General features: G+C 40.5%; 1 protein-coding gene across 5 annotated transcripts; it reads left to right on the forward strand.

The window, feature by feature from the left end:
• The first annotated feature begins 476 nt into the window (after window positions 1-476).
• Window positions 477-27,177, forward strand: vit (vitrin). Of its 5 annotated transcripts, none has more exons than XM_016251217.1 (22): window positions 477-557; window positions 6,207-6,303; window positions 7,386-7,445; window positions 7,537-7,693; window positions 11,149-11,282; window positions 12,147-12,224; window positions 12,795-12,956; window positions 13,182-13,214; window positions 14,817-14,855; window positions 14,945-14,998; window positions 16,465-16,527; window positions 16,628-16,690; window positions 18,922-18,996; window positions 19,178-19,243; window positions 19,723-19,785; window positions 20,631-20,681; window positions 21,902-21,967; window positions 22,067-22,214; window positions 22,696-22,799; window positions 24,243-24,469; window positions 24,583-25,096; window positions 26,554-27,177. In XM_016251217.1, exons 2-22 carry the CDS (start codon window positions 6,258-6,260, stop codon window positions 26,730-26,732), a joined length of 2,382 nt encoding a protein of 793 aa, XP_016106703.1. In that variant the 5' UTR covers window positions 477-557; window positions 6,207-6,257; the 3' UTR covers window positions 26,733-27,177. The 5 variants fall into 5 exon arrangements, with proteins under 5 accessions (XP_016106703.1, XP_016106705.1, XP_016106706.1 ...); XM_016251219.1 differs by having other exon boundaries at window positions 478-557; window positions 16,631-16,690; XM_016251218.1 differs by lacking the exon at window positions 477-557 and adding an exon at window positions 860-917.
• The last annotated feature ends 446 nt before the right edge of the window (window positions 27,178-27,623 follow it).

The raw sequence follows: 27,623 nt of genomic DNA on the forward strand, positions 1-27,623 counted from the left end.
ATATATAGATGGAGAGTTTTGGTCGTGACCTTGATGACTGGTCACAGCTGTGCGTGTGTTTAGGGAGGGACTGAAGGAGGCAGTAACTTTCCCCCTCCAGCATCACACATCATTTGTATGATAGCCTACACGCAAACTTTGATTTGTCATAAAACCTGTCATAAAACTGAGTGTGTTCCAATAATTAATAATCAGCTTTTATAATAAATAGATGTAAATCTACGTTGTTTAATCTCTCTCTCTCTCTCTCTCTCTCTCTAAAGTTCTAAATGACCTGCAAATTGGATGATGAGTGAAAAATGTATGGGTCATATAATAACTGAGACATGCCGATGTTCTGTCCAGCAAGAATGACTGATATATAGATGGAGAGTTTTGGTCGTGACCTTGATGACTGGTCACAGCTGTGCGTGTGTTTAGGGAGGGACTGAAGGAGGCAGTAACTTTCCCCCTCCAGCATCACACACACACACACACACACACTGACAGGTCGAGTGAAACGCGCGCGTGATTGGAGATTCAAAGCGTCTCTGCGCGTCAGCCGAGCAGCTCTAAAGGTAAGATCTCCTCTCATTTCACTCACTTGCATGTGGTTTCGGTTTCGCGGAGAGAAAAAAAGCAAAAACTTCCAGATTATTTTGAATTACCTGCGGCTTTGTGGTTCAGTTTTTTTCTCCCCCTATTAAAACTTTTCCCTGCGTAATTATAGAGACAGTGCCGCGTCACAGATGTGCGCTTTAGGGAATGCGCGGAGAGGCAGAGATCGAGGAGTTCCCTCGCATAGGTACAGCAGCTGTACACCGCTGCGCCCAGCTCTCTGCTCTAGTTGTTCTGTCACACTGGCGCATGTGTCAGCGAAACGCGCGCGTGATTGGAGATTCAAAGCGTCTCTGCGCGTCAGCCGAGCAGCTCTAAAGGTAAGATCTCCTCTCATTTCACTCACTTGCATGTGGTTTCGGTTTCGCGGAGAAAAAAAGCAAAAACTTCCAGATTATTTTGAATTACCTGCGGCTTTGTGGTTCAGTTTTTTTCTCCCCCTATTAAAACTTTTCCCTGCGTAATTATAGAGACAGTGCCGCGTCACAGATGTGCGCTTTAGGGAATGCGCGGAGAGGCAGAGATCTAGGAGTTCCCTCGCATAGGTACAGCAGCTGTACACCGCTGCGCCCAGCTCTCTGCTCTAGTTGTTCTGTCACACTGGCGCATGTGTCAGCAGCAGCAGTATGTGAGGAATCGCTGTGAGCTTGATCAGGCTTGCATTGAGTGAACGATGCGTGTCTGTGTGTGGAGATGAGAAGGGAAGCTCTGTAGAGACATGTCTGCTGTTTGAGGACTGCAGGAGTTCTCCTGCTGTTCTTTGTTCTTCGGCTCAGAAGCTGTCCTAACCGTCTATATATGTGTCAACATTCATTATTCCCGCATATACAGTAGGCCTAGTTATACAGCATACATGTATACAGTGTCGGAGTGCTAATGTAGGCAGGTATTGCAGGTTTAAATCCAGCCATCATTTCCTGCCCATATACAAAGTGACAAATAAATAATTAAATAAACTACAACCTGCTAACATTACGTTCCTTCAATTGGTTTATTCAATTTGTTATAGAATCAAGTGTGTTTTGTTTAACTTTACATTGGAGCCTTCAAGACATAGACAAACCACTAAGAGGTCATTCATTATATGATAGTTAACTACTAAAAAGTTGATGAAATAATATTTTTTTGCTGATCTGTGTTCTTCCTCATCTCTGGGGGTTGGGGACAGATTGTTTGGAAATAAATTGTATATGACTCAACTTGCACTCGGGTGTGTACATTTTTGTTCAATCAAATGTTGTCAATTAGAATGGCCCTCCCCCTGTTTTGACTTGACTCCCATTAGCAGTAGTAATGACTAAACAACTAAACAAGTATGTGCATCATCCTGCAGCGTTTGTGCTCCAGACATGAATGATTCCTCAGATCAGGTGTGTTGTTGAGGAGAGCATGCTGTGAGCTAAGTGACTTTAATAAGTGATCATGTGCACCATTTCCACCTGCTGGGCAAGAAAACAGGTGAATAATAATAATAATAATAATAATAATAATAAAACAGACGCACAAAGAGAAAGGTGAATTACGTGAAACTGCATAAAAGCACGTTACACCAACAGAATTTCTGCAAATGTTATCCTTACTTGCTGTGCTACTATTTAAAATTCTTGTATTGCCTTGAATAATTTATTAGCTGAATGAGGCTTTTTGCATTTAGTGAATAAACAGACAAATTCAAGTTAACAATACAAAGTTGAGAGAGCTTCTGAATGCATCATTTTAAACTTTCCTCGACAGTTCTTTTTGTTTGACAATGCTCTCCAAATGCAGAAAGAACGATTTTTTTTTTTAAAGATGTCTGGTCACACTTTATATTAGGTCTCTTCAACTATGTAGCTGCCTCAAAAGAAAGTTAGGTACAATGTACTTATCATGTTGTATCATTGTATTGTAAAACATTTGTTCTACTTTTGAGGTGGGATACGGTTAAGGTTGGGGCCAGGTGTGGTGGTGAAGGTGAAGAGATACAGTCAGTTGTCAAAGTAATTATAAATGTAATTACAAAAATGTATTACATATTCACTTACATTGCAGTAAAAAAACAAAAAAAAACAGAAGTATGGTCTTAAAAATGTATATACAAAATAATTCCATTGTATCAAAAGATTCATTTAAATTCTAGTACATAGTACGCTACTTATTACACTTTAAGTTCACATAAGGTTCAGTGTTTTTATTCCTTGTGTTGCTCTGCATTTGCTGCAGTAGTGCTTAGCTGAATGAGTTTACTTGAAAGTAAATCAGTAAAATAAGGATTATGGGATATTAGACTGTTTCTTAGACCAGCACATGATTGTTCAGGAGATTTTTCAGCTCAAGGTACCGGCTTGACCCTGATCTGAAAATGAGCTGTGTTCAGTCTTGTGATTCAGAAAACATTTTAATCTTTTCTTAGTTGTGGTGGTGGAGTTCAGCTACACAACCTTTCATGTTGATGAGTTAATTTATTCATATAATTTTGGATGTTTAGTGATAGATGTACTGGTCATCTGTCCTTCGGTCTGAGACGCTGGGATAGACTCCAGCATCCCTGTGACCCTACAGAGGATAGCAGCTTTGGAGAACAGAGTGATGGATGGATGAATAATGTGTATAGTTTCCTTTGATGAAAAACAGCCCTGACTTCATATATGATGCTTGAATGTGTCTCAGCTTTTCTTTCATGTGTGGACTCCATGTGGTCATTGGTTTGAACTGTCTGCTCATTCTGGGCTTTAAGAAGAGTAGAAGCTCATTGATCTCAAAATTCCTCCCTAATCCGGGTGTTATTGTTACACTGAATGATTATAGCGGGAGAAAAAATAAAACTATAAGTAGTGAAGCCCCTAGGGGGGTAAAACACAACATGAAACATGAGTTCAGTTTGAGTTCACCAAGTTCCTAAATCACCTGTTACAGTGAGGTATGTCATTGTGGCGTTTAATGAGACAGACTCTGCCGGTTTTGGGGCCCAGAAAAGCCTTTGGGCGTCAGAACGTGGTGGGGACAGTGGTGCTGTTAGTGGGAGGGTGTGTCTGAAGTTGTCATGGCAACCAGAAACATTCCATGACTTCCTACAACAGGTTGCCTCAAGAAGCAGAGAAATATACAGTGGAAGCCTCATTTATACTGGTGTACATATTAAGATACCAGCTCATCTTTACCAGTTCTCAGCTGGTTGTGCTGGTTCAAGCCAATCTTTAGAAAAACATGTTAGAGCCCACAACTCAATCCTCAGCAGATAATATTTGTAGCTCAGCATTTTTTCCACATATCTGTCCTGTCAGTTACAGTATGGTTTGGTATACAGTAATGGCTTTTAGTAAATCAGGCCTATAGCTCTGGCAGTGGGGCCTGCAGACGTGTTGAGTTCAGAGACGATGTGTTGGTACCAGCAATGTGGATGCTGCCTGTAATGATGAGATGAGAAATTACTGACCTGCTGTGCTAGCTTTCATTTTGCAGTGGTTAGTCTTTGTTACCCTGAAGTGGTTGGGAGTGTGTGTTGAGCAATTGTTAGCTGCAAAATATTCAGAGAGCATCCTAAAACCAGGGTATAGGCAGAGCTGCCATTAAGAAACCAGTTGTATCCAGGACCAGTGCACAAAAATACACAAAGAATGGAGCACAAAATCTGGATCCCTGAAATAAGGAATTTTAAATAACATGGTCTGATGAGTTATCTTTCATTATATTTCCTGCAACAAGACTGGTTTAGAGGTTTGTACAAAGTCAGTTGATATGGTCTTTACGTGCTAGTCTCATGTGTCTGTAAAGTTATTCATGCTTTTTATTGTCACAATCTGTGATGGCTAGAAACGATGAAGATGAGGAATAAATGAAACAGTCTTTAATCCAAGAAACACAGGATACATGCAACACTGGGAATGGCAGGAAACACATGAACATAACAAGTAGAACCGACTGAGACCGAAAAAAGGGGATGATTGGGGAAACACAGGTGTATGGGATGACTAATCAAACTAATAAACAAAATGAGGACAGGAACATGACCAAATAAGGGAACAGAATCAGGGGCAAAACATGACCCAGACAGTCCATGATCCTGACATTACGCCCCCTCCCGGAAGGTGCGTCCTCGCACCGTAGCAACAACAGAGGGAGGCATGGGTGGAAACTTGGGAGGAGGACGAGGGAGCCCGGTGGAGCTGGTGAATCGATGGGTGACGGTGGAGGTGAGGGAGCTAGGAGCCGAGGTGGAGCCGCTGGGTCTATGGGCTGAGACGGAGTCTGGGCCTCGGAGGCTGGAGGCGGAGGTGAGGGATTCTCCAGCCATGGCAACGCTGGAGGATGGCAGACCCGCGGCACTCACACCGTAATGATGGTAGGCTGAGGGCGAGCAGAGGGGCTGCCAGACGACAGTGGTGGAGGAGGAGAGGGGCTGCCAGACGACAGCGGTGGAGGAGGCAGGAGCGGGTGGGAGGGCGGGCATTTGTGCATCTCCGGGCATTCAGGGCTTAACTCAGGAACGGAAGCCCCCTCTAGGCAGAACACGGGAACAGGCACTCAGGAGGAGCGGACACTTGGGGGTGCTTACGAGGAGCTGGCACTGGAGGGTGCTTTCTAGGAGCGGGCACTGGAAGGCGCTCTGGACTGGATTCGGGGACTGGAGCCCTCTCCTCTTCACTTTGGCACTTTCGCCGCACCATACTCAGCTCACCCTCAGCCGCGGTGCAGGGGGCAGAGCTCCTCTCCATGCTCACACCGTCCGCAGCTTTCTCCCTTGTGGTGGGCATTGTCGCCAGCTTTCGCACCTGGTCTGATGGCTTGGGCTCTACTTCCGGGGTGATCCTCTGCTCAGTCGCTCGGCATTGCGCTGGCTCGTAGATCGCGGCAGGAATTGGATCTTCGTCATCGGTGGGCTTGGGCTTTAGCTCCGCACAGCGGGGAGATGGTGGGCTGGGCTCTGGGTCCGGAGTGGATCTGGCAAGATCATCCTCGGGAGTGACGATGAGAAGCGATCCGTTTCTCACCAGAATCCACTCCACAAATGCGGTGAAATCCGCTCGAGGACCATCTTCGGACGACGGCGCTCTGTACACGGTGTTTAAACTGGCGTCGCAGAATGCACAGAGCGCGTCGTCTGGGTAGCTGGTGGTGCTTGCTAGCAGCTGGAACAGTCTTGTATGGTCCTCGAGCAATCTCTCCCCCTGCTCCAGCAGGAGGAGGAGAAATTCCGGGCGAAGGAGGGCATCCATGAGAGAAACACAACGGAAACAAAAACACTGAGAAAAACGAGAAAACAAACGGAGGGGAAAACAAGGAGGTAACTGTTTTTGGTCAGTTCTTCTGTCACAATCTGTGATGGCTAGGAATGATGGAGACAAGGAATAAACGAAACAGTCTTTAGTCTAAGAAACACAGGGTACATCCAACACTGGGAACAGCAGGAAACACATGAACATAACAAGAAGAACAGACCGAGACAGCAGACTGCACAGACTAGGACTTAAATACAGGGGATGATTGGGGAAAACAAAGGTGTATGGGATGACTAATAAAACTAATAAACAAAACGAGGACAGGAGCATGACCAAATAAGGGAACAGAAACAGGGGCAAAACATGACACAGACAGTCCATGATCCTGACATTTATTCTGTATGTTTACAGGAAGCAATACAGAGGCTTAAGAGAACATTTGACCAGATTTACACTCCTGCTATGGAGCTCAAGATGAGTAAAGCAACTCTCACTGCTGTCTTTATAGGTAGGTTTGTGTGTTTATTTATTTATTTATATATTTTTTCATTTAATAATTGTGTTTGTGTTTTCATTAAATTTTTTTCTTCCCTATATGCATTCAAATATTTTTTTCCTATATGCATTTGCTGATTCTTCACTAAATTAACTTTGGATGAACAGACATCCTGAATTATTCATGACAGTCCTGGCTGACTAACACATTCAGCGTTCTTCAAGCTATCATGTATGGTATCATTTCTCAGTAGGATGATACTGGACGGCTGTTTCTTTACCACTGCAGGTTGGGACTAAATGTTTAGCAGTAAGAGTGATATTATTCTTGTATATATTTCTTTAATGACTAACCAGATGGTCTTTAAAGATGTAATTTCTTGGTTTTCAAATAGAATGTTTATAGCATTTATAGTTACTTTTGTTGTTGAAATTCATGGACATGCCCTAACTTATATAAAGTTATTATGGCAAATTTTGGTTGAAAAGCAATGCACATGTGAGATTGTGAGAGAAAGAGAGAGGGGTGGGGTGGGGGGAGAAAACACACTTTCCATAGATAATTAAGTGGGGAAACCATGGAAATATTTTTTTGTCGTATTTTTGTCCTATTGTTAGTCATATTTCTTTGTATGATCAGTGCCTTTGTTGGTTTTGGTTCATTTGCTGTTGTATGGACTTTGAAATAACTGAAATTCATTGGTGATGATATGACTGCCTCATAGTTGCGCATTTACTGACACATAATTACACACCTTGGAACGTTCATCAGCCAATTAGAATCAAGAATTCAGTCAACTGTAGATGGAAGCTTGCGCCATATATTCAGTTTAGTAACAGATCAATGAGTGTGCAACAGTTGTAGTAATTGGACAGCCTACATTTAAGTTTAAATAACACGTTTAAAAAAGTGTTAATTTTAGAGATGTACGGCCCTTGCACATGTCTGCAATTTTACTGCTACTTTGAGTTCTTGCATTACTCTAGGAATAGTCGTATTGCTGTCTTATTTGCATTTAGGGACTGTAAAAAACCTGGATTATGCTGTCTCGTAATTTGCATTTGTATTATGTTCTGTATGACCTATGTTCCTAGCATTTCTACTGACTTCCAGTGGAGCAAAGCCAAATGGAAAGAACAAAAAGCCAAAACAAGGTAGCTGCAATACATATGTTGATAGTAATATGCATGTTTGAGACATGTGCGACTAAATTATGTTCTTCTGACATTGCCTCTGCTTTTCCAGCTGTGCCATCAATAGAATGTGATATGCGGGCTGGGAAGATCAATCTCTCAGAGTTTATTGTTAAGTGTCCAGCTAACTGCAGGGAGACCAAGGAGAAAGTGTATGGGACAGGTGTATTTGCCTCCATATCCAGTATCTGCAATGCTGCCATTCACAGGTGAGCTCAACCAGTTTGCAGTCTGTGAGATCCGGTGTTCACCTGGTGTTAAAAGGGCCTTTCGCATCGCAGGAACCTTTTCATAGTACCAGAACTAATTGTGGAACTACCCACTTTTCGGCGTGTTCGCACCGCCGAAACTGGGAACGATTTTAGTACTGGACTGCCTTTTTCGAGGACCAAATTAGCTCCTACTCCAGAGCAGGGTCTAACCAGCACAACTGGTACTATTCGTGACGTAAGTAGACATTGATTGGCCAAACACGTATGAAAACGCCCTCACCCGCCATGATTTAAAACGCAGTGTAAACACCCACTTTTCGGCGTGTTCGCACTGCCGGAACTGGGAACGATTTTAGTACTGGACTGCCTTTTTCGAGGACCAAATTAGCTCCTACTCCAGAGCAGGGTCTAACCAGCACAACTGGTACTATTCGTGACGTAAGTAGACATTGATTGGCCAAACACGTATGAAAACGCCCTCACCCGCCATGATTTAAAACGCAGTGTAAACATACTGTAAGCATGTCAACTTATTTCACAAGTATAGAGAGCAGCGATAGATGGACGGACACTGAAGTGCAGGCACTTGTAGCAAATGTAGCACTGCCAGTTGTCGTTGGAGATTCTTAGTCCTCCTTTCCGTTCTTTCAATCGCTTTACGTATACGTCGACTTTCCATGTCCACTGTGAAACCCGCGAAATAACAAAAACACAGCTCCGATCACAGCGTCCTCCATCCTCCTGTTGTTAATGTTGTTCTTTGTTTACATTGTTGAATGCTACACACAAATGACGTCGCTGTCGACCGGCTTACGTCATTTCTTAGAACACACTGTCAGTGCGAATGCAACCCTTTAAATGGTACTGGGAAATAGTTCACGCAAAATCGTCCCAGTACTTTAGTACCGTACGTTTAGTTCTGGAACTAAAGCGGTGCGAAAGGGCCTAATGTATGATCAGTAGGACAAATTAAAATATTATGCAAAAGCTTGAGCTCTCTTAATGAAATCACAAGTTGCTAATCTAATTGAAAAGAAATTTGCAAAAATGTACACTTAGCAAACATTGTTATCCCACATGACACCAGCTCTTGCACCTGCAGAAGTTCTTGCAACTCCCGTTGATCTTTGTAGTTATTGGGGTGTGACAAGCAGCTTCTTCAGTGATTTTTCATAACATTTTAGTAGTCAAAAAGTGTGGGAAACCTGTATATGATGCTATGGATCTACCTCAGGAAGGGAGAAGATGGCTTTAGAGACCTTTCACAGCCTTCCTTGCTTTGTGAACATCTGTCATCTGTAGCATCTGATCGTCAGTCATCTGTTTCATGGTTGTTAAGTGTAAACACATCATCCTGAGAGGTTTAGAGAGTAGGAGAATTTAGATGAAGGCCTCATGGGTCAAGTTCTGACCCTATAAAACTTGATAAATGATTAGAATAACATGGGTGGATCAAAGGGAAAGCTGAACAAAATGTGTGTGCCTCTTCAACAAATAATGTCGGCTGAGGAGGTTGTGTTAGTTTATCAATTGCTATGGTGTATCAGTCAGTGCACATGTGGGAGATATACAGTGGGGAAAATATTTATTTGATCCCCTGCTGATTTTGTAAGTTTGCCCACTTACAAAGAAATTAAGGGTCTTAAAATTTTTATGGTAGGTTTATTTTAACAGATAGAGACAGAATATCAACCAAAAAATCCAGAAAAAAGCACATTATATAAAGATTAGAAATTGATTTGCATTTCAGTCAGTGAAATAAGTATTTGATCCTCTACCAACCAGCAGGAATTCTGGCTCCCACAGATTGGTTATGTGCCCATGTGGAACACAGATTAGTCCCGCCACTTTAAGAAGATACTCCTAATGTCAGCTCGTTAGGTGTATAAGACACCTGTCCACACAATCTGTATCTTCCATTCCAACCTCTCCCACCACCATGACCAAAGAGCTGTTAAAGCATGTCAGAGACAAGATTGTAGATCTGCACAAGGCTTGAATGCTTGGACTACAAGACCATCAGCAAGACCAGAAGCTTGTTGAGAAGGAAACAACTGTTGGTGCGATTATAAATGGAAGAAATGCAAAACAACTATCAATCTGCCTCGGCCTGGAGCTCTGTGCAAGATCTCGCCTCATGGGGTAAGGATGATCATGAGAAAGGTGAGGGATCAGTCCCAAACTACACAGGAGGAGCTTGTTAATGATCTTAAGGCAGTTGGGACCACGGTCACCAAGCAAACCAATGGTAACACACTACGCCGCAGTGGACTGAAATCCTGCAGCGCCCGCAAGGTCCACCTGCTCAAGAAGGCACATGTACAGGCCTGTTTAAAGTATGGCCAAGAACATCTAAATGATTCAGAGAAAACTTGGGAGAAAGTGCTGTGGTCAGATGAGACCAAAATTGAGCTCTTTGGCATTAACTCGACTCGCCGTGTTTGGAGGGAGAGAAATGCTGACTATGACCCCAAGAACACCATCCCTACAGTCAAGCACGGAGGTGGAAACATTATGCTTTGGTGCTGTTTTTACAGGGTACAGGACGACTTCACCGCATTGAGGGACAAATGGACAGGGCCATGTACTGTAAAATCTGGGATGAGAATCTCCTTCCCTCAGCCAGAACACTGAAGATGGGTCATGGGTGGGTCTTCCAGCATGACAATGACCCGAAACATACCGCCAAGGCAACAAAGGAGTGGCTCAAGAAGAAGCACATTAAGGTCATGGAGTGGCCTAGCCAGTCTCCAGACCTCAATCCTATAGAAAATCTGTGGAGAGAGTTGAAACTTTGAGTTGCCAAATGACAGTCAAGAAACCTCAAGGATTTAGAGAGGATCTGTAAAGAGGAGTGGATCAAAATCCCTCCTGAGATGTGTGCAAACCTGGTGACCAACTACAAGAAACGTCTTACCTCTGTGCTTGCCAACAAGGGTTTCTGCACCAAGTACTAAGTCATGTTTTGCTTGAGGATCACATACTTATTTCACTCACTGAAATGCAAATCAATTTCTAACCTTTTATATAATGTGTTTTTTTTCTGGATTTTTTTGTTGATATTCTGTCTCTATACATTAAAATAAACCTACCATAAAAATAACAGACCCTTAATTTCTTTGTAAATGGGCAAACTTACAAAATCAGCAGGGGATCAAATAAATATTTTCCCCACTGTATGCAGCCAGTAAAAGGCAGATGGCATGCATTTTGTTTGGATTATATTCTTATTCCATAGACCGCCCACAGAAGTGATCAGCCTATTTTTGCCATTGGATCTTGGTCAAATTTATGTTACATAATCTCAGCTGAATTGATTCAGCCAATGCACAACATAGCTTTTTTTTTACTCAATATTCATTCTAAGCTATTAAAGCTACCCAAATCAATACAGATCCCTTAGATAAATACACCTCACATTCATGGTGTTTTTGCTGTTATTTTGTTGTCAGTGGAGTCATCACTAACTCTGGAGGAAAGGTAATTGTGATGAAGATGGCAGGACAGGCGTTCTACAAGGGTAGCTTTGCCAACGGTGTCCGCTCTCTATCCTTACCCAACTGGAGAGAATCCTTTTCTGTCTCAGGTAATGCAGACCTTACTTTGAACAAGCACTGTTGGAAAACACCTATATGTATTGGCAAACAGGCTCTGTATAGCAAATAAATAGAAAAGAGAAATATGCCAACAGAAAATGAACTCTTTCCCCGCCAGCATTTTTTAAAAAAGCAGCCAGCCACCGCCAGCATTTTTGATAATTATTTCAAATATTTCAAGGCCCCCATAATATTTTGTTGTATGAAAATCTGAACATGCAATACATCAAAATAAAGAACAGAGCCTCTACTTTTAAACAAACAACAACAATTTTTTTTTTATTCTAGCTTCAAGATTTATTTTTTTATCAACAATTGAATGTATATAAGTTACATTAACATTTTGAACAAAAAAGCTGAGAAAATCATATTTTTATCAAATACTACATCTGGATCATATTCAGTATGATGATCAAAGCAAAGATGCAGTAGATTGCTTCCATCAGCACTCCCAAAGCTTGCACAGTCCTTTACCACTTCCTGGGTCGACATTTCCCTCGGTAACATCAGTCAGTTTTCATTTATATGTAGCTTATTATTGATGATTCCATTATTTTTCATATGCATTTTCTTATGAGATTGCTCCTTTCGTGCAAGGTCTTCCTCGCCTGTGTTTTTGATAGAGAGATTCTGGACTCACTCAGGAGCTGCATAATAGCGCCCCGGAGTGTATAACAGTGAAAACCTGGAAAATTTGTTTTTGGCGGGGAAGCATTGTATTATAAATAACTGAAAATTCTGTGTTTGGCAGGGAAAGAGTTAAGACAGTAATTTCACATGACGAGTACTTTCTCACATGCTTAATTTTTTTTTTTTTTTTTAATGGATTTATAACTTTTGGTTCTGTGTGTCAGTGGGTAAACCAAAGAAGGGGGTGACCTACCCATCCACTCTGGTCTTTGTACCCTCAAGACCCACCACAGTGAAAACAGGTAAGTGGTTTTAGCCGACTGGTAATACTCATATGTGTGTTGTTATGTCATTAAACCTTTCCTCTAACTTAAACAGTAATGTTTGGCACTAACAATGCCCAGATCATGGGTTTGATTTTCCAGGGAATGTATAATAGCTGAGCAAGGGCGAACTTAACCAATAAGCGAGGTAAACAAAATAGTGTGCCGTTCTCCTCTGGCCAGATGGGATCTGTCTCTGGGACTCATCTAGTTGACATGGTCTCTGCTGACATTCAGGGCTGTCGTAAAAGAGCATCTAGTTTTAGTGTAGGGGCCCCATACCTGAAATTTTCTTCGGGCCCCCAAATCACTAAGTCCGCCCCTGTAGCTGAGTAGACAAGGCAAGATCCAGCTAGTGTGAGATTCTACCAGGGTCAAACTTCAATCTTAATTGAAGAAAAATGGAATGCATGCTTAAGGATCTCTGTCTGACAAACACTGTGATTAAAGCCACTCACAGCAGGGCCTAGAATAATGTGGATCCATGTTCAGAATCTTCTGGTAAACCAGTAGCAGCTCATCATCTATTCACGTTTCCTTGATCCCAAGGTAATCTCAAAGACCTACCGTACTCCACAGCGTCGCCTGTGACAGAGGCTCTAGAGACGGAGCCGAGCTCTACTACAGCTCTGCCCACAACCACTCATGTGACCACACCCATCACCACATCAGCCAAGCCACGGGTCACTGTTCATAAAGTCCGCGAGGCAGGTGAGCCAGTCTTTTACAGATCTGAATAAATCTTAATTGAAATGAATGAATCATTGTTTATTACAGTAAATTCAATGCAATGCTTTTATCCATTTGTTCTTGGGTCAGTTTTTCAGCACCCTATTGAAATGAGCATCCTGTCTGGACGATATGGATCAGGTTCCCTCTCTATCCATCCTCTTTCCTTTCTCTGTTTCTAAAGCAACCTCTTTCTTTCTGATCTAGGCAGCAGTCACCCGTATTTCAGCTCTGTTGCACGTAAGTCAAGCAGGCATGTTGAATCTCCCTCACGTGGCACTCCTTGTGTCTGCTGTCATATAATTTTATTAAGGCCTTCTGGGTGTGTTTTTAGTGGTTTACAGAACTAACGGTCTCTTGCAGCGTTCCTTTGGTTCTTTGTTTTCATAGCAACTGTCTGTGTCTTTTGGGGTGTAGATGGTTTTGGCCCATGAAAAGTCGGCATTAAACAGCATTTCACTTCAAAAATATGATGTTTTTTGAAAGATATTCAATGAAAATTCTTCTTTGGAGTACCAGTTGTTTCAAAGGCAGAACTTATTACTATATTTTGATGAAGTTAAGATATTTTTCTTTAGACTAACATGCACAGATGAGTCCTGCTTAGTAAGACCAGGATTTTACAGTGCCTTTGGAAAGTATTCATACCCTTTCATTTTTTCACGTTTTGTTATATTGCTGCCTTATGCTAAACTGCTTTAAATTACTTTTTTTCCCACATCAATCTATACTCCATACACCATAATGGTAGAGCAAAAAGAGCCTCCTGACCAAACTGAGCAACTGATGGAGAAGGGCTTTGGTTAATGTGGTGACCAAGAACCTGATGGTCACTCTAGTTGAGCTCCATGATCATATGTGGAGATAGTTGAAAACTACAGAAGGACAAACACCACTGCAACACTCCATTGATTTGGGCTTTATGGCGGTGTGGCAAGACTCAATCCTCTCCTCAGTGAAGACACATGAAAACACACTTAGAATTTGACAAAAAGCAACTAAAGGACCCTCGGACTGTGAAAAATAATATTCTCTGGTCTGATGAACCTCAATTCCAAGCATCATGTTTGAAGGAAACCAGCTCTGCTCATCACCTGCAGAGTACCATCCCAAAAGTGAAGTGTGCTGGTCGCAGCCTCATGCTGTGGGGCTGTTTTTCAGCGGCAGGGACCGAGGAACTTGTCAGAATAGAAGAAAAGCTCAATGCACCAAAATAATGAGATGGTCTTAATGAAAACCAGTCCAGAGCATTCAGAACCTCAGACTGGGCAGAAGGTTTACCTTCCAACAGGACAATGGACCTATGCACACAGCAAGAGTTGCTTATAGACAACTCTGTGAATGTCCTTGAGTGGCCCAGCCAGAGCCTGAGCTTGAACCCAATCAAATATTTCTGGAGAAACCTGAAAATGTGCATCTGCTCCCTTCCAACCTGACAGAGCTTGAGAGGTGAAGAGATGGCAGATAATTGTCAAATGCCGATGAGCAAAGCTTGTCGCATCAAACAAAAAAGACTTGAGGCTGTAAAGGTGCTTCAGCTAAATATTTAGGTATAAATACTTATGCAATGTACTTATTACAGTTATTTTTTTTTGTATTCATTTACGAAGTTGTGACAATTCTGTTTTTGCTTTGTCAGTATGGTGTGTAGACTGATGTGGAAAAACGTACATTTAAGCAGTTTAACATAAGGAAGCAACATAACAAAACGTGAAAAAAATGAAAAGGTATGAATACTTTCGCAAGGCGCTGTATATTGACTTTAAAGTTGCTGTTACAGTAAAAAGAAACAGGGAATATATCAGTGCTTCAATATTTGTTTTTTCTAAATACTGCATGCAGGACAGTCACAGAGCACCCAAGGAAAGGGTCCTGCGCAAGGTATGTTCATGCTTTGACACTGTCTGTAGTCCTCACTTCCTCTGTCAGTAACACAAGCCCTAAACTCTAACTATAACATTTGTCTACAGCATTTAGAGGCAGCTCCGTCTATGCCAATAGGTTTTCACCCCGCACAAACACAGGTAAACCACACTCCTATTACTCTGACTGTTTGTCCTGTCTTGTGATGCTTACCTGTTGTCTTTAATTTTCTTTGTACTCTAGGAACAGGTATATTGTTTGGTATTTTGATATATTGCTGGTGATTGTTTGTGTCCTGAGCTAGATGAGTGTTGATCTCACTTGCTGTTTTCCTCCAAAATTCCCAGCTATCTCTCTCTTGTATACGTTTGTCTCTTTAATCCAAATATGTAACTGTTTCAAAATCTGTATATGTCACGCTTCCTTACGCAAGCTGGTGGCGCTATGACTGTGAACCACGATAGCCACATTCATCCAATTTGATCTAAAACGGACACTTTGTTTCCCATTTTTGTCATTAATTTAATTCCTCACCATGGCAACACTGGTTGAGATCAAAAATCAGTTCACAATTTAACACCTTCAGTGTCTTGGCATCATGTTTACCAAGTTTGGTGAGAATCACATGAATCTGTTTGAGTAGTATTTAAAAATTCAGCGCTAATGACTGAAATTTAGAAAGTCTCCACAGAGCCTCTACTCCATGCCCTTTTGTATGCCCATCCCTGTTGAAAAAAACCAGCATATGCTGGTTAGGTATGTTTTGACGCTGGGATGCTGGTCCTTTGCTGGTTTAAACTGGTCCTTTGCCGGTTTATGCTGGTCCTTTTGCTGGTTTATGCTGGTCATGTGCTGGCAAAGGACCAGTATAAACCAGCAAAAGGACCAGCATAAACCGGCAAAGGACCAGTTTAAACCAGCAAAGGACCAGCATCCCAGCGTCAAAACATACCTAACCAGCATATGCTGTTTTTTTTTTTCAACAGGGATGTCTAACAGTGCATGCAGAAGATATGAGACTCTTCCTGCCATCAAGCTATTTCCTCACCATGATCAAACCGTTTGAAATATAAAAATCTGCCCACAATTTAATTTCTTCACACAAATGGAGGAATTTATTTTTCTAGGGTAGACCGCACAGTAATCTACCCGGTTATTGACTCCTTACCAGAAACTCTCGATGTGAATTGTCCTGTCTTCCGTCTTTTTCGGTCTTCATGGTTACCTTTTGCACTGTTTGTGTATGCTGTGCCTGCGAAATAGAAAGCCTATTACCATCTGAGCTAAGTTTGATGAAATTCTCTGAACTCATTGACTTACCTGTTCACATGGCTTGTTCCACGCATTATAAGCCTCTGTTGTGGAAATCAGTGTATCCTCTTCTGTTGGTGACAATATAATTCCTGTTTTGCACAATTAATAGTTGAAGACAAGGAGCACTTAACAGCTTTCCCCAAAGACAGAACATGCTGTTTTGCATACAGTATAAGAAAGGCACAGTCCTTGGTATATCACATTGATAGATCAGCTCAGACTTTCTATTGTTAATTTAGATGTATTGTGTTCTTTCAGTGAGGTGCAGCTTTACATGTGACTTGTCTTGAATGTGTTTGCATTTTGACGGCAGGTGTGCACAGGCCAGAGACGGGCAGCATGATCCGAAGACAGCCGCATGTTTCCTCCGCTTCAGGTTCGCATGACTCATTCGTTCAATTCAGACATCACTCAGTAGCAGCTGCGATGCAGGCTTGAACTCTTGGATATTTGTATCACATCTGTTTCACATTAAGCAGCTTTCAGTCGGGTGCAGCCGCAGTCTGAGAGGAAGCAGCACATGGCACAGTCTAATCCCGGTAAGTATCTGCAGATGCCATCTATTAGCATGTGCGTGCCTTTGCATGTGTACACATCAAACAACACAAGTGACAGTCCAATGCTCTTTTTGCATCAGAGGGGATCAGGTAAAGCTTTGTCTGAAATTAGCACCTTTAGACATAGCAAGGCTTTAGCTAAGCAAGTAAACATGTTTAAATGATACTTGACAGTAAATAAATATTGAGGACATCTTGTACATCACTGCAGTGACATCAGGTAAGTTAAAGACTAGTAATAAATTGGATACTAAGTGTAAGGCAACTCCGATAAGTGACAACACCATGCACTTGCATACTGTCATTTGGGGTCATGAACTGAGAAATCAAAATTTCCTTTTTAATATATAAGAGGTCATTGTGCTATAAAAACTATATAAATTATAAAAATGTTTCTCGTTAGTCTAAAAACAGCTTATATTGACAGCTTACAGGTCTATGCAGAAACCAAACGATAAACTTTATTTGATGAACTTTATTTTTAACGAAGTGCCAGACCACATCACTATGAACTCGGTCCTTTGTTCACTTCATTTTACTGCGGATTCGTTTACAAACAAGGCACAATTCAATGCAGGATTTTCAGAAAGATTGAAAATGAAAGACGATGCTGTGCCACTATATTGGATCTGACAGTAATGTCGCAACGCACAAGTGTGAGTAACTATTGCTTTGTCTGTTATTACAGATCGTTTGATATGTAATGAGTATTTATGCGTCCATATGTGAAGGATGTAGGCTGTCAAACATACACCACTGTTAGCCAATCACAGCAGTCTACCATCCTCCGCATCTGTTCAAACAGCGCATTCTGAAGAGGGAGGTCAAAGCAGGACAAAAAATTTGCCTATTGCTTTTAAGTTATTATGCTTTTTGATTAAAAAAAAGTTAAAATCTTGATAACATTATTAGTGGACCTCAGAGAACAATACAAAATAAAAAAAACAGAGGCAGTTCATGAGCTCTTTAAGGCGTGAACGAGGCTCATATGCTCCTCACAGATTCTTGAAACATATCTCAGACACAAAATATACAATGCTTTTATACAACAGTTCAATAAACAGGAAATTGTTTAAATAGTTTTTAGGCACAATATCGCCACTTACTTTGTCTAATTATGCTCCACTGCCAATTAAACCAATACTGTCGAACAAAGTCAAAGTCGAATCGACATCATTATTTATAAAGCTGTTTGTACAATACAAATTGTGTCAAAGCAGCTTTACAGTGTTAAACAGAAAAATTGTATGTTGATAATGCAAGAGGACAATACACACAGTTATGGTGTTTATTTCTAAATAATTCCATGTTTTTGAACAAATCGGTTAAGTGAATGATTCATTGACTCACTCGCCTGCAGAAAGAATCACTGTAAAATCCCCTGACAGATGCACAGAACCACAGTGAAAAATCCCAGTGCTGATGTTTTTGAGTTTTATTGTGTTAGTTGGCTGTTTTTTTTTAGTTATTTGTTAGCTTAATCAAAATAACCCAACTGCAGTTTGATTGAGATTAATTGGAATGCACAATGAAAAAGCATGATTCCTAAGAATTGTTAAAAACGGAGTTATCTGTTTTTGCAAATGAACTCTTCATATATAGTATATATGTATGTTAAGATAAGTTTTGATCTAGATATAAAATGTTACTTTTATTTTAATTAGATAAAATTAGCAGATGTCCCAGTGCTGATGTTTTTGAGTTTTATTGTGTTAGTTGGCTGTTTTTTTTAGTTATTTGTTAGCTTAATCAAAATAACCCAACTGCAGTTTGATTGAGATTAATTGGAATGCACAATGAAAAAGCATGATTCCTAAGAATTGTTAAAAACGGAGTTATCTGTTTTTGCAAATGAACTCTTCATATATAGTATATATGTATGTTAAGATAAGTTTTGATCTAGATATAAAATGTTACTTTTATTTTAATTAGATAAAATTAGCAGATAGCAAAATATGAAAATAAATAAAATGGCTGATGCCATTAATGCCTGTGATATGCAAAGTGATTATTTTATCAGAAGTGGAGTTGACATCATAGTTGGCATGACAGAACACATTGTTTTTCTTTAATTTGACAGTAAATGATCTCTAAACCTCTAAACATGATTAACAGATTAATATGAAATATTTCCTTGCTACATAAACATCTAAAAGTCCATTTGATGTCTTGAAGTAATGTATTTTAAATAGTTTTTCAATCTCGCTATCTAGCACTTGCAAGAAGAGATTGGCCGCACCCTCCGTACACACGACCTGATGGGTTCTCTGGCACCAGAAGACCAACAGGTATCATTATGCAGGTCTCATCATCCAGTTCAATAACATAACCCTCCATAAGTGAGCAATAAACAAGACATAAACATAGATTAAATATCCTTTTAAATTCCAATTGAATATCCATAAACACTTCATAATTCATGCTAATTGAAATCTGATATTAGGCCCTACCATCACTTTCTGTGTTCAGATAGTAGCCACTCTGTGCCAAACACAGGCTATAAATGGAGCAGGATGAGTACTGGTGACCCCGCAGGTAAAGATTTCATACACGGATGTTATATGTCTACGGTTGTACCAGAGGAGAATATATATATATAAACCACATAAATCTGAAATATGCCTTCATAGTATGCATAGCACATGTCTGTTTTTGATATCACCATAGCGTCATATCAATGTACACAGGTTCCTGCTACTCGTTTTCACACTGCATTTACTTGCTTCACGTGGTTTAAATAAGCCATGCCACTAGTTTTCAAGTTTAGAAGTCCATGCCAATGTGCGACCCATATGACATCAAAAACATTCAGAGCAGCATGCATTTCTGCTGGAGCAATATGACTTTAACTTCATCAAGCATGTGTAAGAATAGGTGGTAATCTACAGGTTTTGTACTCCTCTTTACAGCTTTTGATTGTTTGGCTTTTTTTTCACACGGGCATTATGGGTATATCTTCCATAATGCACTATGCTGAACTAACTGTTCCTGCAAATGCTGCCTCTATTCTGCAGCTCTTGACCCAAGGCCTGATAACACAGAGTATGAGCACTGGCTGTATAACTTTGGACAGTATTGTAAGTATTCTCATTTTATTTTGGAACAATACATGTATGCCAAAAAGTCTATGCAATGAGTATGTTATGCATGTGTTATAACACATGTTCCGTATGAACATGGCTCTCTGCGAGGGTTTCCAACTGAAATAACATTGTAACCTTGCCTAAGCTTCTTAGCTGGTTTAAGCTGGTCTCCCAACATGGTCAAGATGGTCTGGTCTAATGGGTCTCTCTGCCTGAATTATGGTGGGAAGCTTCCATTAAGTAAGTGATGGCAGTGAGCAGTGTGTGGACCGCACACTCCATATAACTACAACGTCTGTCCCCGTGTCTGGATTCAAAAGAGACTTTGTTGGGAGCCTCAGCCATGCTGTTAATGCTGCTGGACTCTGGTTTGTACCACAGGGTCAGAAATCCAGGGTCAGTTGATATTTGAGTTATCCAGTAAAAAAAAACGCCCCTGTCCCTGCCTGGTCCAAATTTCCTTTCATAAACATTTAGCTAGATAGCTTATTTAAATAAGTTCGATTATTTATGTTACATCATTGCTAATAATACATGCATTTATATAATGTGGCCTGTACCAAAAAGGGTATCTGTACTCATCTAGTAAATGCTATAATACAAATCATGCCTGGATTAACGAGAAGAAACGTATACGCATTTGCCAGTCCCCCAGCTTTACTGCATATTTATTCAAAACATCAGTCATCATGGCTGTGAAATCGGAGTTGTGGGCACAGCTCCAGTGAGTATGTTACTGGTTGTGTAACTGTAGTGAGGAGGGGTCACCATCACTGTGAGCCACTGTGTCTTTGTGAAACTGAAGGCCTGATTCGTGTGTACATGATTTCTGTTTTCAGCTCCTGCGCCAGAAGAACACAAGCCTCCATCTGAGACAAGTCAGACCAGAGGTGTGTCAAAGGCACAAGCACGTTTGTATATTAAAGCACAAAGTGCACAATATTGTTATATACTCCTGCTTAAGAAGCTATGACCGAATACATGATTTTTAATTTAGTTGATTAATACATTTTTTTTTTTAAAGATTGCATGATGTATGTTAATTAGTCGCTTGCTGGGTCAAACCCGTTCGAGTCCGGTGAGACATCTAACTTTTTTTTTTTTTTTTGCCACATGGGTTCATTTGGAAAATGTGCCTATATGAACATTTTTGCAAAACTCCCAAAACATACCTATACATACAATTCACTGCATTTTCCCATTGAAATGAACACTAGTAGCAGTAAAACACCAACACTTTTCTTCTGATTCTTCTTCACCTGTGTTTGATCCAGAGATTTAGCATTCGTTCAGAAAATGTGTATTAGCGCCTCCTACAATAAAATGGTGAAAGCACAGAAAGCTGGAAAATTCTTTCAATGGCTGGGAAAGAGTTAATAAAGACTTATTTTCATGTGGTTCCTTGCACAATACTGTGTCATTTGTCTGTGTCCGATAAAACTGAACATGTCTTTAGTTCCACTCACTGGACATTTCACTGAACATGCCAAACGTGTAAGAAGCAGCAAAATATCATTTTGCAGAAAGTATTTTTCTAATGGGCCTGGGTTACTTTATTACATGTTTTGCAATCAAAAGTGAAGTAACTTGATCAGCAAAATCCATTACCAGGGCATTGTAGTTCTCCCATTTTTTTTCAATTATATAGGCAAATTATTTCATTTTAAATTTGGACTTGACCATATAGGCATACAAATAGTTCTTTAAAGTACTATAGAGAAGGTTCATGATTTTCCTAACATGTAACTGGGTTACACTTTATTGTGATAGTCCACTTTAGACATTCTACTAACTATAAGTAACTTTGAAACTACATGTCAACTAATCATGGATTCACAACCACATGTCTACTAACTCTCAGATTTGACTCTTAGGTTAGGTTTAGGGTTAGTCAAATAAGTTGACAAATGCTTGCAAATATTCTTATAGTCAGTATGTTGTGGACCCATCAAAATAAAGTGTTAAAAGATATTAAGCAGACAGTCTACTAGTACTCTAATGACTGCTAGTTGACATGTAGTTGCAAAGTTACTTACTGTTAGTAGGATGTCTAAAGTGGACTATCAAAATAAAGCGTTACCTGTAATTGTAACATCCTCTCATCTTCCAGGTGTCCACGCACGAGGACAAGACTTAACAGCCGGAGTTCCTGAACCCATGTCTCAAGGAGATCCAAGTACCATTCCTTCATACTCCTTCAAAACTGTCACTGATTGTGAGACTATTATTCACTTCCTCTCATGGCTCTCATTTTATTCTCATCTTGTCTTTGTAGACTGTAAAGTTGATATTGCATTCCTCATGGATGGCAGCTGGAGCATTGGGAAACGCCGTTTTAAGATTCAGAAAGACTTCCTTGTGGAGGTTTCTCAGGTCATTAATGTGGGTGTAGCTGGAGCCATGATGGGCATCATTCAATACGGGTAATAATGTGTCCCTGTCCCAGAAAACACTCAAATACTTGAAGTATTGATAAGAATAAGTGAAGGACTATCATATAAAACAATGTCATTAGTATTGGTAGATATTCATAAGTAAAATTGGTTTTAGCATACATACAGTAAATGTTCACTTGGATACTGAAACATACAGTATGAATATACTGACAGTGTCTAAAATGAAAACACATTTACACAAGATCTTCACGTATGCATAAATGTGTATGAATCCTTCAAAGATTGTAAAACTATTGAATTTATGGAACGTACAGCATGGTTTAATTAATATATATTATATTATTCAGTAAACTCAATGATCAATAGAGGCACATTTGTACATCTCTAAGATCAGTGCTGCAGTTACATTGATAATGTGCATTTTAGTGTGTACCCAACAAACCAAAACATACATATACACAGGTAGATCATGCTGATATAACGTACCAACATTTCATTTCTGATCCAGGGATGATCCAGTCACAGAATTCAGTCTAAAACAGTTCTCCAGCTCCAAGGATCTGAAGCCGGCCATCAGCAAAATAGTCCAGAAGGGCGGTCTGTCCAATGTAGGTGAGTGAATAACCCTAGACTATACCCTAAAGGCCAAAGAGCAGAAGTCATCATATGGTTTCACTGAATTTCACCCTGTTTGCACATCTCCGTTTCAAATAAGATCTAAATCTGAGCTGGGAACTGTGGCTAAATTACAGGGCTGGTGCCACTCTGTGGTGTTTTTGTGTAAGCTGACCAAATGCCTGAGGTTTATCCAACCTAGAGATTAGTTTTTCACATTGGTTGTATGGTTTGTGTTATAGAGAGTGTTTCACTTTAATATAACAGTGGAATCCTGTAAATAAATAAAAAAAGCAGCTGCCCTCTCTAGCAGAGCTATAAAGTTAAAGATAGCCCGAGGACACAACATTATCTGCTTTGATGATTCTGGTTGGATGATGTTTAATCAGGACCATAGCCCTTCATCTTCTGTATATGATTTACGCAAACCTGCTTGTTTGGACTCTGAAATCCCTGAGGGCTGCAGTGACCCCAAAAACTATCTGGGCACTAAAGTCATGCGCAATATATTAATTTTAGATAGCAAAATATCAAAGCAAGTGTCATGAATTGTAGAGAAAGATGATACACCTTTCTACACATTTCAATGCTTAAACTGGAATGTTAAAACAATAGATCTAGGGCTAAAAATATAGACATTTGGTTGTGGTAAATGTAACAAGCTTGGAGACCTAGGGGAGAACTGACTTTCATGCATCCACTAAAAATCATTGAAACACTGGCTGATTGAAATACATTAAGCATAAATGATAGTGAAAAGTGAAATTAGTAAAGAGAAACTCTCCTGCTCCATTTGAGACAGAGATACAGACACTTGATCTAAAAGCTGGAAGATACTACATGACTTTTTAAAACACTAGGCATCATACATTTGCTGGCTTTATAAATGGCTAGAGAGGAAAGAACTGAAAATCACCCTAAACAGTCTATCAATCTATCATATACTATGTCATTTTACCTGAAATCAGTCAACTTCAACTGACCAAAATCTGCAGACTGGCTCCAGATCTCAGCACTGACTCGTCCAGACTGCAAAATGGGGCAGAAATCTGGGCAAAAGTCATGTAGAGTTTAGCAAACTCAGAATGTTTTAGTTTAGCTTTTAGGTGTGCCTTACATTCCCCAGTACTTTTTAAGGTCCATTTAATGTAGCATTTGTATAAGTATGACAATTTGAGCAATCAATTACAAGTGGTGGAAACAAAGATAAAGAGATGTTTTGCCAGTTTTATTAACTGCTGCATTGATAGTTTTCAGCAGTAGCGTGCTGCACTCTTGCCTTTTCCTGAAGTCCTGGAAGCATTTAAGGAAAGCATTTCAGGGCAGAGACTTGACCCGCAACAGTGCTGCAATTGAGAAACAGTAGAGAGTGTTCATAGGGAGGAAGGCTGATGGAACTGAAGCTGTTTTGTACTTTTTCTGACTCTGTGGCCCTTTAAGGAAAGGCCCTCTCCTACATCAACAAGCATTTCTTCAGTGATGCTAATGGGAACAGAGGTGGGGCGCCCAACGTGGCTGTGGTCCTGGTGGACGGCTGGCCCACTGACAAAGTGGAGGAGGCCTCACGTCTGGCCAGAGAGTCAGGCATCAACATCTTCTTTGTCACCATCGAGGGCCCAGATGAGAATGAAAAACAGAATGTGGTGGAGACCAACTTTGTTGACAAGGTATTAATATTGAGTAAAGTGAGGTGTACAGTTTGACACGTATGTCAATGTCATGGCAAACGAACGCAATTGAGGGAATCAGAGAGAACTTTATTTCTTGTTTTGGTCTGTAGGCTGTGTGCAGAAGCAATGGCTACTTCTCGCTCTCTATCACGAGCTGGTTCGCGTTGCGCAAAACCGTACAGCCTCTGGTGAAGAGTGTGTGCGACACAGACCGCCTGGTGTGCAGTAAGACCTGCCTTAACGCCAACGACATTGCCTTCGTCATCGACGGCTCCAGCAGCGTGGGAACCGGAAACTTCCGCACCGTGCTCCAGTTCGTCGCAAACGTGACGCAGGAATTTGAGATCTCGGACACGGATACGCGTGTAGGAATTGTACAGTACACGTACGAACAGAGGCTTGAGTTCGCTTTCGGACAACACGACAACAAAGCTGATCTGCTGAACGCTATCAAGCGTATAAACTACTGGAGCGGAGGCACCAGCACAGGAGCCGCCATCACATTTGCTGCAGATCAACTGTTCAGCAAATCCAAACCCAACAAGCGCAAGATCATGATTGTCATCACGGACGGACGCTCCTACGATGACGTGCGGACCCCGGCGCTGGCGGTACATCGTAAAGGTGAGTGTGGCGCAATGCTGTAGGTCCCTGGGCCAGCACCCGTGGTTGTTTCTGGAACAGTCAGTCAGTACGTTTACATGGACAACAATATTCCGATTTTAACACGATTAAGACAAAACTCTGATAAAGAATCTACCATGTAAACAGAGATTTTTTTTCTATAATTAGATTACTGATGTCCATGTAAACGTAGTCAGTGACTGCTTTATAGGAATGTTGTTCCAGGATCAGCCAGAGATGTAGGTCCAGAAACATGGGTAAATCACATTAAACAGCAGTCAGGGCCATAGCTAGAAATTCGGGGCCCTACTTAAAGGTGCCATAGAATGGAAAACTGTATTTACCTTGGCATAGTTGAATAATAACAGTTCTGTGCATGGAAATTACATACCGTGAGCCTCAAACACCATTGTTTCCTCCTTCTTATGTAAATCTTGTGCATGCAAAAGACCACTGAAAAACAGGCGAATCAGAACATAACACCGACTGTGACGTTACAGTCGGGATCACTAATAGTTACGCCCCAAACATTTGCATATACCCGCCCATGTTCTATGCCAGCCGCACCTGCACAGCCGGATCATCAGAAGTTCCTCAGGTATTGTGAAGAAACAAGCGAGGATAATAACGAAAATGGCAGATCATGGAAATAAATGTTATGTTCCAGCCTGTGCAGGGATGGGTTGGTGTCTGTATTCAGAAAGGCACGGAAAGCAAATAACGCGTTCTAATAAAATAACACGAGCCACTAAAGGGACATGTTAGCTGCTTGCTAGCGGTAGCCTGTTACATTACAGTACATAAGATTTCACTTAACACATAAACAGTGTAAGGAGGGATGACTGAGGATGATGGCGAATGATTTACAGATCCTGAGCACCACTGACAAGCATCTGATCTTGTAAAATGTGTGGTAAGTACTGCCGCTGTAGTTTACACAGCGCACGTGCGATCGCAAATCTCCAAAGTGAAAGTAAAACGCGATTGTGCATTCGAAAGCAGTTGCAATGCTCCCTGATGTCCGCATTTTATATACAGTATAATTACCCAATGATATAACTGCGAGAGAAAGTATTGAAATATATATTTTCCCTATATATTTCAACATTGAGCCGCACTGCGAAACAGCCAATCAGAGCAGAGCTCAACATTATTATTCATGACCCTTCCAAATAAGGTAATAACAGACCCTTTCATTCTAGGGACAAATCCTAAATGGACATGTAAAACCGTTTCTGGAGATTGTTTGCCGTTACCTAAGCCACATACCTTCTATGTAGATATCAGAGAACAATTTAAAATATTGTATCAATGCATTCTATGGCACCTTTAAATGTTGCTGAATGATAAAAGTACCTATTTTAGAGGATGCATTTAGAGTGTCTTTAGAGTGACTTCCAGACCAGCACTGCCTACATTTTTTAAAGTATTGTACTCTCCCATATCTCATGCACCAGGTGTGATCGCGTACTCCATTGGTATAGCCTGGGCAGCACAGGACGAGCTGGAATACATCGCCACCGACCCCGACAGAGACCACTCTTTCTTTGTGGATGAGTTTGACAACCTCTACAAGTATGTACCAAAGATTATTCACAACATCTGCAATGAGTTCAACTCCCAACCACGTAACTGAGCCAGGCCTACCGATGGAAATTGTGGAATATCACCCAAAATCCAAGGAGTAAGTGCATTACCACACAGTTAGAAATGCAGTGTTTTAGCATAAATTTAGCATACTGTAGTTAGAAGCCTTACTTTCTGGATGAAAAGCTTAGAGGACGGCAGCATGTTTCCAGATTTGATTTTTTGCAATTTAAACAAAATACAATGTGGAAATGGTAAAGATGGCAGTGGATGTGTGTTTGGTGATTTTGGATTAACGTGTGATGGACTTCACAGTGTTACAGATTTTCTGGCGTGCACATCCACAGAGGTATAAGAGAAAATACTTGCTTACAGTTTTTGCATAGATGGTTTCTGTTATAGACTATTTATATTTTACATGCTAAACACAAGAATATGAAACATTTTATAAATTAACAATAATATCTTTGTTCATATGGAAAGCTTATAGCTAGTTGTCTTACAGAGAATACAACTACATTTAAAGAAAAATGGCAATATTTCAAAAGCTCATGTTGTGTGGTTTCTCCTAACCATTCTAACGGAATGGTTTCTTTTTCTTGTCAGTTTAAATTCATATAATGTAATTTTTGTATTTGTATATATAAAAATGCTTGTATTTTTGTCAACTGATCAAATATTTTAATGCCGTTTTTAATAAAATGATTATTAAAAACCAGCAAATTCACGGTTTTGGAGTGATATGTACACTGTCTGGGAGAAAATATCTTTTATTATATAATTAATGTGTCTTGCCGTAGCACACAAGTTAATTTTTGGTTAGTTTTTTTACATTTCAGGCACACAGGACAATTAGATTTTATATGCTGAGATTTATGAAAAAATAAAAAACAGTAATGTTAGTGCCGTATTAATGCCTGAAATATGCCATGCTATTGAG

Source organism: Sinocyclocheilus grahami, unplaced genomic scaffold, assembly GCF_001515645.1.
Source record: "Sinocyclocheilus grahami isolate Dianchi unplaced genomic scaffold, SAMN03320097.WGS_v1.1 scaffold1034.1, whole genome shotgun sequence".
Lineage (NCBI taxonomy): Eukaryota > Metazoa > Chordata > Actinopteri > Cypriniformes > Cyprinidae > Sinocyclocheilus > Sinocyclocheilus grahami.

Coding starts and splice junctions, on each gene's coding strand:
- vit (XM_016251217.1), top strand. CDS start 6,258: ATGGAGCTCAAGATGAGTAAAGCAACTCTCACTGCTGTCTTTATAG. Junction 14,856..14,944: donor AGGAAAGGGTCCTGCGCAAG/GTATGTTCATGC, acceptor ATTTGTCTACAG/CATTTAGAGGCAGCTCCGTC. Junction 19,786..20,630: donor GTATAACTTTGGACAGTATT/GTAAGTATTCTC, acceptor TTCTGTTTTCAG/CTCCTGCGCCAGAAGAACAC.